The sequence below is a fragment of the Halichondria panicea genome, chromosome 1, assembly GCF_963675165.1.
Source record: "Halichondria panicea chromosome 1, odHalPani1.1, whole genome shotgun sequence".
Taxonomy (NCBI): domain Eukaryota; kingdom Metazoa; phylum Porifera; class Demospongiae; order Suberitida; family Halichondriidae; genus Halichondria; species Halichondria panicea.
Window position 1 is genome coordinate 7,296,640 of NC_087377.1, and position 12,771 is coordinate 7,309,410.

A 12,771-nucleotide genomic window follows, 5' to 3' on the forward strand; every position below is an offset into this window, starting at 1 on the left:
ACTAACATTAATCCTATATAAGCGTGTCACCCGGCCACCCGTTGGGAACGGGTGCCGGGCTCCGCCCAGCTATAACAACTCCTTCTCAACCTCATACTTGACTGAAGTCTTTATTCCCTCCATTTCCAGAGCCATTGAATGAGATAATTCATCTTTGCTTGTAAGTGAATGTACAATTTACACAATAGCATTTACCTCTATTTAGAACGCGACATTAAAAAATAATTGTCAACGCAGCTGTCGCTACTTTTAGAGGTCAGAACATTTCTGAAGCTCCTGGGTGTCGCATATTTGGAGGGTCGCCTTAAATCAAGGTCTTACGGTACACTTTAAATACATGTATACAGTCATGCATATTGATAATACTTCTGATAAAGGCAATTTAAGTGGATGCTTATCTCATTAGATGTACATGTATCCTAAAAATCCAGGACAAAGGAGCTACCGTATGCATGCAGCTTGGCCGGGAATACCGTATAGCGGGTAATTTTCGGGGGACAAAATATTCGTGGTTCAGCAATATTGAGACATTTCATGGGTAATATTTTTGTGGTTGCTGCTTGCACTGCAGGTAAAGGTAGGCAAGGTCGCTTCATTCGTGGGTAAATATTCGTGGTCATACCTCCAACCACGAAAACCACGAATATTTTGCCCCACGAAAATTACACGCTATACGGTATTTTGTACATGAGTCTTTACTTTTGTAGGTTTGTGTAGCTGGCGTCACAATGGAGTACCTACGAGTGTTGACTGTCGTTATCATTATGCTCACACATCTGATTGTTCCTGGAAAAGGTTTGCACATACACCATCACTTCCCGATTGTGGCATTATAAGTATTAATTGACACACCCTTAATTTTTTAATCAATGTGCTCTTTTGGTTACCAATTCCAATATTTATTGTCCCGCTCCATTTTGGTGAGGGTTGTGAATAATGAATACAAGGAATGTACCCTATAGCGGGTATATTTCGAGGGTATATTTCGAGGGTATAAATTTTCGCGGAAATGCCTTTAGAAAGTTTTCATGGATTTAATTTTCGTTGAATAGCAGCCTTTTTGCAGCATGCATGCATGCATGCGATATTAAATGTGTGGTTATAAATTAATAATAATTATAAATGTTCGCGGTAATGTATGACTTGTACTAGTAGTAATTTTAAACTTTCGAACACACGTACTTCTAGCTCAGTGTTCTTGCTCTTATACAATGCTTCTTACCATTCTGGAGGGCGGTTCAAAGCGGTTTTTTCTTCCAAAAAACATCTCACCATAATTATGTAGACTAACATGGCAGTCAGAGCCACGAAAAACAGTACCTGTACGTAGCTTCACTATAAGCAGATATATTTTGAAAAAAGGCTACTGAAAGCTCATAAGAAAAACAGATTAATGGTGCTCTGACCTCCTCTGCTCATATAGATCATAATCCTGTTAGAGTATAAATACTAGTCTAGATCCATCGTAGAATCTTTTCAGCAGTGTAGGGAAGGTGAGAGGGCGGTGGGAATGCTCCTAGACCACTCTGGTTATTTGCAGTGTCTCTGTAAAGCCTACAAAACAGTGGAGCATCAAGGTACCTAATGGTGCCTAATCGATTAGATTCTTATGAGTGCACGTGATAAAACCTGACGGTGGATGGCGCGCGTCCAACCTCCTCTGATTCTAGCTAGCTGCTTACGATCACTAGATCTAGCTCATGAATAATTAATGAGCAAATGGTTTATTGTAACATATTGGACTTCTTGTTGTGTGCAGTGATACGTACACCGGTCACTGCATGTGTATACAGTACATAGCACTCCAATGATTAACTTTTTATGTGTTATTTCTCACAGCTCAGTTTACAGTACAGCCATTGTCAGTGGAGAGAGCTGAGGGACTGGAGGCAGTGTTCAGGTGTCGGTATCAAGCGGAGGGATTCGATGTGTCGTATGATTGGTTTATAAACAATTCCTTTGTTGGAGCAGATTCAGACACTGTTAGAGTACGTCGACCTTCATCTCCTGGTGGACCAACTACACTGATAATATTGGCCACTCCACAGCACAACAACTCTATTGTGTATTGTGAGGCTATAATCAGAAATGGTTCTGATCGTACGTTTGAGATTTCATCCACAGCATCTCTAGTTGTTCGTGGTGAGTCAGTAATTATATCTTGATTGTCTTGGCATAATTTGTCCTTCTTTTATTACATTAGAGACGGTCCTCACTCCCTTTATTGTTGCACCAAACACCATCACCGTGATATGGAATGCTCTACCTCTCACTGAGTACTGTGTGGACATCAACACGACAACTTTGGACTTCACTGAAACAGTGGCCCTTGATTCTCTGTGTGGATTCACTAATGAGTACATCTTCATGTACTCTGATAACAGTGTGTGTGCCAGATTCACTGTGACTCCTACTGATGGAGAGATGAGGGGAACAACCAGTGAATTATGTACTGGGTTATTTACGAGAGTAGAAGGTGTGTTTATACCATAATAATAGTACGTATTACACTTCTATAATATTATGCAGGTAGTGGAGAACAACACCGTATTCTTGAAAATAAAAGGAATAAATTAGTCAAGTTTAGGGCAACTGTGAGTGATTCCATTTTAGGGTTAGTGTTAGGGTTAGGGTTAGCTGTTTGTTACGTTGGTAAGAATGCATTTTTAGTTTGTTGAGTTCTCTCTAACATTTTAGGTTCCAAGTTGTACAAAGTTCACTCGGTATCGTGTAGACTCTGACTTATTGACTCCCTCCATCAACCTTCCAATCACGGACCCTCTTCTGTTTGATGGCTCACTCAGTTTCTCCCTCCCCACTGACAAGATGACAGAATACAGTGTCACACTGACTGATGAGAATGGAATAGACCTCGTGTTTGAGAACATTCCAATCAGTGAGTCTATCACGTTTATTTTGAGCTGATAAAAATATATAATTATTTGTGTGATAATTATCTCTATCAGGTACATTTGACATTCAAAACCTGCTAGTGTCTGAATGTGCTGGTGGTGGTGGTATTTGTGTGAGCATTGAGTATGTTGAAGGTACTGTCTCTCCCGGAGCTCTCGTCTGTGTGATACTTGTCGTTAATGAAGTGCTTGACTTTGCTAACATGAAACTGGTTACCATCCCTCGGAATTCTATTGAGAATTTCACCATTCCTGTTTCTAGTGGAGAATACCGAGTGATTGCTTTTGATCTGGAGAGCAACCATTTACCAAACATGCCCATGTCTATGGTAGCACTCAGTCAAGACATTATGACAGTGAACTCTGATGGTGAAGGTACGTGCTCTGTGTGTTATTGTTGTGCTATAATTATAGTCATTTACCGTAGACATTACCAGTCCACCACCAAGAGAGGGCATCAGTGCAACCAATTTAACAAATGGAGAGGTTGAAGTGACTTGCTGTGACCGGGATTGTCTAGTCTTGTTCCAATCCACCACCATCTTGGACCGAGTACCTGTTGGTTTCATCAACGCATCTGAAGTATCAAATTCAATTTCTGTGAATGATTCAACTGTCCTCTCTTTAAATGACACTTTTGTGGTGGCGTACTCTTGGAATAGTTTGGAGACCATCTTTGATGGGGAGGTATCGCTCATTAGACGACTTGACCAACTCAATAGTACCTGTAAGTGCCTATGTAGATTATCACAACTGGATAATCAATTATTCCGCCTCCTCCTCATTCATATTGCAGCTGCTCCCACTTGTCCAACAGCTGCTCCCACTATACCTACAACGTCTGATCCACAAACAGACCCACCTCCTCCTCGTATGGAGTCTCTGCCAATATTACAAAATGTAGTTATCCCTGGTGAGTTAAAAAACGTGTGTGCTAATATCATTACTTTAAGTAGCATGTGAGCTAGATACACTATTACGACCATTAATTAAGGCTTAATTTAGCTCGTAACATCTCTCTCTCCCTGTTCAGTTATTATTGTTGCGATGGTTATTATCATCACTTCGATACTCATCGTTCTTGTTGTTTTGTGTCTGGTGAAGAAATATAAACGAAGTGGCAAGGTGTTTTATTCCAGGTACAATCATTATCAATTTGAATGGTACTCGTAGCAGTACGTAAGAATGTGGTTGTCATGTGCTACATCATCTAATTTAAAGTACATTTGCCAGCATTCATGCTAATTATGATCTACAAGCAATCCAATTAGGCCGTAAACATACGTACATGTACAATTGTTACGCGGGTGCATATAGTATGATTGAAATAGGGATGTTTCACAACAATATTCGTTTAGTAAGAATCTTATGTTTACATTTCTTAATGTTAAAATAATAATTCTCTTAATTCACAGTAACTCTGAAGGCGGCAGTGTGGTGAGTATTACATTTATGTTGCAATGATAAACTCTCTTGCGTTGTGTATTTGTGCTGATATTGCGCTGACAATGTATTTTTATAGCCCCCACACGTAAGAATACTTTCCCAGTTCATAATTATGTTTGTACAAGTACTACATGTAGCTTCCTTGTTCACCTAAACTAGGAAGCATGTTTGTATTCACTCATGAGCTGATGCTATGGTTTCGTATTAGCAACGTCCTGTGTTCATGTTTCAATATCCCCCTCAGTGACAACTATAATTGCTGACATGTAGATACTGATTTGTATTAGTCATTTGAAGGTACATTTAGGTACTGCTACATGTACATGCAAAGAGTATCTACTCTTGATACAATGTATTGTTATGATGTGTTTTCACAGGTTGTTATTTCCACTATCAGATCCCTGGGGGCCTTGTTTCTATGGGAGAGACTGATCTGTATGCGTGTTGCTTGAATGAGTAAATAATAATGTTTAATGTGTATTGTCTACAGGATGTGGGTGCCTCAATAACATCGCAAGTAGCATTTTACAATGTCGCCCGCCCTGAGAACATGTCTCTGGAACGCAACACGGCTGACACTGACGATACACCTCCACCAGGTTATGATGTCGTGCATAAAGAGAACTTGCCAGGTCCTGAATATGAAACTGTACCATCAGCTAAGGCAGGCAAACCTACACCCACCACCAGTGAGAACCCTCCACCCCTTCCCCCTTCCATGATACGAGGAGACAGTGATGCACCTGATCTACCACCCCCCTACAATCCTGCCGTGGATAACGAGAGTGTTGTTGTTATGTCAGTGGAGAGCTCTATCAGCCAGGGTGTGGAGAATCAGTCAGTAGATGAGGAAGTTATTAATGAGTCATTGAAGACAGATCTATCGGTCAGCGACACAGAACATGATGGTACTACAGAAGAGGCCATTAGTAGCTCTGAAGCTCAACCAGATATCAACCATGTAGACACAGTACAAGGTGCAGAGAGTGGAGCTGGTATCAATGACCATGGTGGACAAGAGGCAATGATCGCTGTGCAGGTGAGTGCTTTATAGTACAAGTAAAGGTTTTCTGTGACGCTTTCTCCTTTGTCTCTTTTACATGATTGTGGTTTTGTGTGGCGCGTTTGTATACGTGTAAATGCACACTACAATAATTCAGTAAAATCAGTATTTCATGCAAACATTTGCTAAATGCAACTGTGCATGACAATATGTACATGCATGGTTACAGCCCATTGAGCAGGATACAGCTGCATGTAGTATAATACCCGTGTTGGTCATGTATGTTTATGTGTGTTGTGTGTCAACACGCAGTACCTGGTGATCCTTAAGTGTGTAAGGAAAAGCACCTGCGGTACATTATTTAAGTGTGTCCAAATAAGCTCAAATGGACACAAAGCGCTCATTGTTACTTAATGTAGTTCTGTCCCGGCCTACCGTACACTGTAGCTCCGTTGCTTCATGCACATACAATGCTACTTTTTTTACCATTACCATCAATACCATTTTTCTATCTACACTGTATATGGTTGTTGGGGGTCAATAAAGATGTTACTATACTGTGTATTGTCTACAGGACGTGGGTGCCTCAATAATATCTCCAGTAGCACTCTACGATATCGCCTGCCCTGAGCACATGTCTCTGGACTGCAACACGGACGATACACCTCCACCAGGTTATGACGTCATATGTAAGGAAAACATGCAAAGTCCTGAATACGAAACTATACCATTAGCTAAGGCAGGCGAACCTACATTCACCACTAGTGAGAACCTTCCCCCTCCCATGATACAAGGTTTGGACAACGATGTGGTGCTTATAGAGGAGACCACTAGCACTTCACAAGCAAAGAACGAGCGTACAGAGGATGGAGGTGATGATGGACTTGAGGCAATGATTACTGCACAAGTGAGAGCTATATGTATATACCTGTAGTGTGTAGACCGCTGTCTGTGATGTGGTACGTATTATACCCTAAATTTAACAGCTGCTTTTGTAGTCTCTCTTTGTCCCTTTTTGTGGGTACTTTATGTCTTTAATATACATGTATGTGGACGTCAGAGATTGTACAGCTGTGTGTGATTAATGTGTATGCAAGTGTCTGGCAGTTGTACAGTGATTCCAGGGAATGAAGCTCTACATGTCGGAAGCCTCCGTGCTTGAATACAATGACATCTTTTATAGTAATAGTAATAATATCAGTGGGGAAAGTACATATTACTAGTCTCAGTCTGTGTCACAATGTCCTATCAGGACTGAATTCATGTACGTACATTACAGGCGTTGTGAGTAATTACAGTAGACAGGAAGTATTGTTTATTAATTACACTGGCCATTATAATAATATTTTTGGCAAATTGACTTTACAGTAATTATTAGCACCCCACCCACTCCCACGCAGCACCAGTACACGCTGGTGGTTCCCAAGCCAGCCAGCAGTGATGCCAAGGTGAAGGACTCATCCAAAGTCATCTACTCTGAGGTGGACAAGGACAAACTCAAACCAGTCGTCCCAACACCAGGTACTTGTTCAGTATACAGTGGAGCCCCTGAATGATAACCTTTTATAACCTGTTCAATTAATATTGTTTCAGGCAGACATTATTTTTGGCAAAAGTATCAATAAGTAGTATACATGTTTACTGTAGATACTCACTATAATTATGTGGGAGAATAAATTTTGGGGATAGTGCTTACTAGTACATGACATCGCGTGTCAGCTAATTCCCTAAGTGGAGACGGTTGACAGTTTCATGTGTGTACATGTAGTGTAACTCCAAAACTTTGTGCTGGTAGTTTTCGAAACTAGTTGGACTGCTTTCATCATGAGAGGCCAGATATCTCAATAACTTGCACATGTGTTATGCCCTGTCCTGTAGTTGCCAAAGCACAAGGGCAGTATATTCCGGTAGAGACCAAGCCAGCCAGCAGTGATACCAAGGTGATAGACTCGACCAAGGTCGTCTATGTCGTGGTAGACAAGGACAAACTGAAACCAGTCGATCTGAACGACCCACCAGGTAGGTCACTCTTATCCACTCTGAATATACCCTCTGACCTAGTTCCTACCTACCTACTTATTCTTTGGAAGTGTTTGTTGTTTTTAGAGCGTCTTTATCATTCCCTGAATCCCACCTGCTGACTAAACGGAAAATGAATCTCAAAAGCCAGTCAATTATTGCCGCTCATGCAACAGAAATTGTTGTTTTGGGTGTTTATAATGTTATTATATCAATATTCCCTACCGCATTCAAGTGCTATCCTTTCAGGGGTGAGAATTTGCCTCCACATACATAATTATACATTTAGGTTTCCTATGCAATATTAGAGGAAATATTTCTCTTATTCGGTACGTGATTGGATGTTTACTGTTATAATTGTATTCTTATGTTTTCTTAGAGGACATTTTTCCCTTATTTGGTGCTTTTTAGATTCACTGTTCAGTTGTAGTATGACCAGTAACAGTAGTCCCATGAAACAACTTTCATTATCTCCCTCTCCAGCTATTCCACCACGACGCCCTGTCACCAACACTGAGGAGCTGCACACAGAGAAGACACTAGGTGTGTGGTTAGTATACTTATACGCAATAGTTTTAAGAGTAGACATCCCATAAATTATTGTCTTGTTTTCTAATACATGTACATGTATATACCGTATACCAGGTAATTTTCGAGGGTCAAAACAAAATATTCGTGGTTCAGCAATATTTAGCCATTCGTGGTTTTTATTTTCGTGGTTGCTGCTTGCACTGCAGGTAAAGGTAGGTAAGGTCTCTTCATTCGTGGGTAAAACATTCGTGGTGGTCCAGTGTTAAACCACGAAAACCATGAATATTTTGCCACGAAAATTACCCGCTGTACGGTAGTGTAGTTATGTACAAACATTTGTAAACTGTGGGAAAGTAACTGTGGGAAGGTAAACGTTGTTCGTCATATCAGTTAATACAATGCTGTGATGGTTCCACATTACACTAATTCCTCAAGAGTTCATGAATAGAGCAGGTGTGTCATTTATGATTGTGTGTACAAGTGTAATATTGAATGTGTGACTCTAATAAATTACGAGCCGCAAAACACATACAGATTGCAGATTTCTCAATAACTGGATAATTATTATTATAATTATGCGCACTCCTGATATGAGTAATAAATATTTTTTGTGTGGTTGCCAAAATACATGGGCTCATTTCCTAATCAAATTCCATCAATGTGCCAATAATTATGTCCATTGGAATTCAATCTCAACCAATCTCTCCCTCCAGCTCTTCCACCACGACAACGGCCCCCACCACCACCGCCCACCCACGAAACGCTCATGGATCTGCTACACAATGTTGACAATAAGTGGGAGGATATCGCCAAGGCACTGAAAATTGACGAGGACAGAGTTGACAAAATCTTCACAAACAATGAAAATGATTATCTGCGACTACACGAACTGTTGGAGTATTACTTCATGAACGTCCATTTCAGTCACTCTTGGGAGGAGATGGTGCGAGTGCTGACGGAGATAGGGGAGCATGATGGTTTGGCTGGGAGAATAAAAGCTGAGAAAATACAAGGTGTGTTTGGTACTCGTTAGAAAGAGTGGCATTTTGCAGTCTTGTCAATTATCGCTCATAACTTGCCCCATTTACACCTACATGTAGCACCAATGTATTTAAGGGGTGAATCCCTTCAACCTTCGGTGTAAATTCTCCCCAAGTGGTACGAATTGTAGCTTTCGTGCAGTTGTAAGAGTTCTGTTTTCGTTGTGTGGGAAACACCTGTCTATACTACCACAATGCAAGCATTCCAGTGTTTACACAAGAACAACATGCAGCTAATATAATAAACAAGCATTGATATACATAGCCTGAGAACGAGTGTTGTATGAAGTATACATGCAGGCACAGACCCCGAGGGCAAGCTGCCTGTATCAATAACACAAGGATTCTCATGCTATACATGTATGCAATAGCATGTGTTTTATATCACCCCTTATGCCTCGACTACGTAACTGTGAAGTAAAAAAATAGCACGGGAGGGACTGTATGACTTTTATTACATGCTCATTATAATTATTATGATGATACGCGATGCACTGCAAGTATCATTGGATGGGGTCTCGTGTAATAATTTTTGGTGATGTAATGTCCGAGGGCTAATTATTGTATCCCTGCCAATAACTAATACTAGCAGTAGGAGGTCAAGAAGAGCTCCACCATTGAATTGAGCCGTTGCATGTATAAACGCTCGTTTAGTAAGTATGTTTATGGGATTCTGTACTCTAATACTGTACTTGTACTCCGTATTCTACCTATAATTATGGTGCGAAATTTCAAGGCACTTAACTTTCATGGAATTACTTACAAAACATAAATTTCGCTCTATACGTACATTATGTCAATGCACGTTGCGTCCGCTGTTAGCAATGTTTGTGGAGGACCCTTGAAAACATTACGGTATACGTGTATAAATTACTACTTGAAGTCAATTAGTACTGTGTCTCTATACTATATACAACATGTGTGCTAAATTTGCCATTGCGTGACTGTATGGAGTGTACAGAATTATAATACATTGTTTGCTGTATTCATGCATGCAGGTGGCGAGGTGCTCCATAAGTTGTCTTCAGTGGTATAAGTGTTTGACTAGAAACGTTTGAGACAATAATCATTTATGTATAAATGCCATTTTAATCCCATTCTTAATTAATAATTATATAATGTATAAGCACCTTATCATTGTTTTTGTAATTTACTGAACATAGCGTGCACTTCTCTTGATAACGCTACATTGATTTCTACATTGAAATTTTTGTTTTGTATTGAAAACTGGATAGTTTATGCTCATAAATCGATTCAAGTTGATATGGTATAATTGTTAATTATTTAAAGACTTTTCACGGCCAGTATAACAATGTTAATATAATTATGTGTTATAATAATAATTATTCATAGAATTGTACCACACCCAGTATGCGAATGCATTAATTATTACCCGAGGCGCGCGTGGGCGGCCACGGGTATAGTAGGTATGTTGGTCTGTTTGTTTGTCACAGGTATATCTACTCACCTGGATGCCACAGCGCTGCGTTTACAGCATAGATAGCCTTCACAGAACAATATCTTGATTTAAATAGTGGCAGATTTTGATGTTAAAGCTTAGAAGCTTGAATAAGCTTGTGACTAGGTCTGCTTACCTGGATGTTCTAGCACTGCGTTTACAGCATAAGTAGCCTCCACACAACAAGTTAGTACTTTTGATAGTGGCAGCTTTCGGTGTTAAAGCTCCTTTGTCTAATAAAAGCGAGCAAAATGTAGCTTGAACAGAACTTGCACATGCGTTACTTATAACTGAAGTGATCCTGTACCAAGAACGATGGAACAGGGTCACTAAAGTAGAAAGCTGTATATACCAGGAACAATGGAACAGGGTCACTAAAGTAGAAGCTTGAATTATAGCATAGATAGTAGCTCCTGCTGCTGGCTGGGATCCTACTCCATGCAGAACCTGGAGCCATACTTCTCTGAGACTCCAGGCTTCTTTACTGTGATCCTAATCCACAGTGCTATAGTACCACTACCTGTTCTCAAATGTTTCAGCATGCCTCCAGTCTGTTTATTGCTCCTGAGTTGCTGTGCAAGTCCTACATGATAACAACATCACTATATGCACTGCATTATATTTCTGGTTTCTTTTTAATCATGTCACCAGCCGAGGGTTTGCACTTTAGTGCTCTAGTTACAGTCATAATTTAATTATTATTGGGCTGTGGCTGATGTACATCTTATAAACCATTTGAACAGAAATTCTCTGCACAAGATGGATGTTTGATCTGCATGGGGCACAAATTTTGTGATACCCTCCCATGAAAATGCAAAAACATATTTTGGCTTTATTGCACCCATGCAGGACACCCACCTGGCAATTAAATATACACGACTTCATGAACGGGACCAACCAACCACGCCCATGCATTCACCTGGTTGTTGAAAGGTTATTATGGCAACAAGTATACTTTTTAAATTTTTAGTTAATGGAGCGTTGTTTTCCCACAGAATGATGGCCTCCTACGCAGCATGTCTTTAAATCAGAAGCTAAAGTGGGCATGGAGATAATATTAACAAGTAGCTATAGCATGACAATAATTATTGTGTATATAGCCTCGTCTCCAGTTGTCAAGTGTATAAGTATATATAAAGTCATACACAGTCCCTTCGGTGTTATTGATTAAGGGTTGTCGTGACATAAAACAATTAATATACAGTGGAACCTGTAATGGACACCTTTGGGGAACAATGTTTTGGCCTTTATACAGAGGTGGCCTTTGTTGTTTTGTACATAAACTGTTCATTTGGGACTTGGCCGTTATATAGCAACTGGCCTTTATTCAGAGGTGGTTGTTAACAGAGGTTCCACTAGCTGTACATACATGCAGTGCATATCCAGATAGTTGTACTGAATGTGTATCTCATAGTAGGTGAATGAATTATAAGCTAACAACAATAATTATACAAAAGTTGTTATATTGGGAAACCATTTAGGTGAACGGGCCGGGGACGGTGATGAGTCACTTCAGGCAACAGATTGCAAACAGTTTGCCGTAGAGATCAAAGAATTTTTTAAAGATTTATCATTTCTTTGTTATTCTAAACCACACGTACTATACTATGCTGTCATGAGAACACGTATCAAAGTGGCCATTTGTGAGTGGCAGCTGAGTTTAGTGACATGCAGTCACCCCTGCTTTTACAAAAAAAGTCCTCCATTTTAATTTCCAAATGACTTTATTTCGATGATTTCCCCTCCTTTTCCTAGTGTCGTAACCAACAGTAAAACAGAGCTAATAGCAAACAGTATTAATTGTATGCAACGAAGGTGTAGTTCGAAGATTGTGTAGAACACCTCAGTTGCTTGCGGGTTGTATGCAAATTTGCAGGAAATTTGTTTTGTATAAGGCGACGAATTGCCTGAAAGTTCCCTGGTGTATGGTGTATTAGTCACTATACAACTAGGCCCTGATAAATTATGCTCAAAATAATTTTTAGCATAATAGGTGTCTAAAGAATAATTGGGCATCAATGTTCATTTTTTTGGTAAAGATCATTACATTAAGTTTTGCATAACGACATTTTCATGGCAAAAAAATGCTGAAGAAGGTGAATACCGTATAGCGGGTAATTTTTGGGGGGACAATATATTTCGTGGTTCAGCAATATTGAGACATTTCGTGGTTGCAGCTTGCACTGCATGTATAAAGGTAGGCAAGGTCGCTTCATTCGTGGTCAGACCTCCAACCACGAAAACCACGAATATTACACGCTATACGGTATCATGATCAGTTCAGGTAGTGTTACATTTTTAGGGGAGAATAATAGGCAAAAGAATAAGAGTAAAATAAATCAGGGCCTATAATTATACAAC

At 39.9% G+C, this 12,771-nt stretch overlaps 1 protein-coding gene across 2 annotated transcripts; it reads left to right on the forward strand.

The window, feature by feature from the left end:
* The first annotated feature begins 18 nt into the window (after window positions 1-18).
* On the forward strand, window positions 19-10,214 carry LOC135338850 (uncharacterized). 2 transcript variants are annotated; one of them, XM_064534933.1, is made up of 18 exons: window positions 24-160; window positions 708-795; window positions 1,840-2,142; window positions 2,204-2,476; window positions 2,530-2,594; window positions 2,698-2,896; window positions 2,967-3,287; window positions 3,340-3,639; window positions 3,709-3,825; window positions 3,946-4,051; window positions 4,328-4,349; window positions 4,849-5,397; window positions 5,936-6,268; window positions 6,762-6,882; window positions 7,240-7,380; window positions 7,864-7,923; window positions 8,625-8,924; window positions 9,950-10,214. In XM_064534933.1, exons 2-18 carry the CDS (start codon window positions 729-731, stop codon window positions 9,985-9,987), a joined length of 3,315 nt encoding a protein of 1,104 aa, XP_064391003.1. In that variant the 5' UTR covers window positions 24-160; window positions 708-728; the 3' UTR covers window positions 9,988-10,214. The 2 variants fall into 2 exon arrangements, with proteins under 2 accessions (XP_064391011.1, XP_064391003.1); XM_064534941.1 differs by lacking the exon at window positions 5,936-6,268 and having other exon boundaries at window positions 19-160.
* Window positions 10,215-12,771: the final 2,557 nt, after the last annotated feature.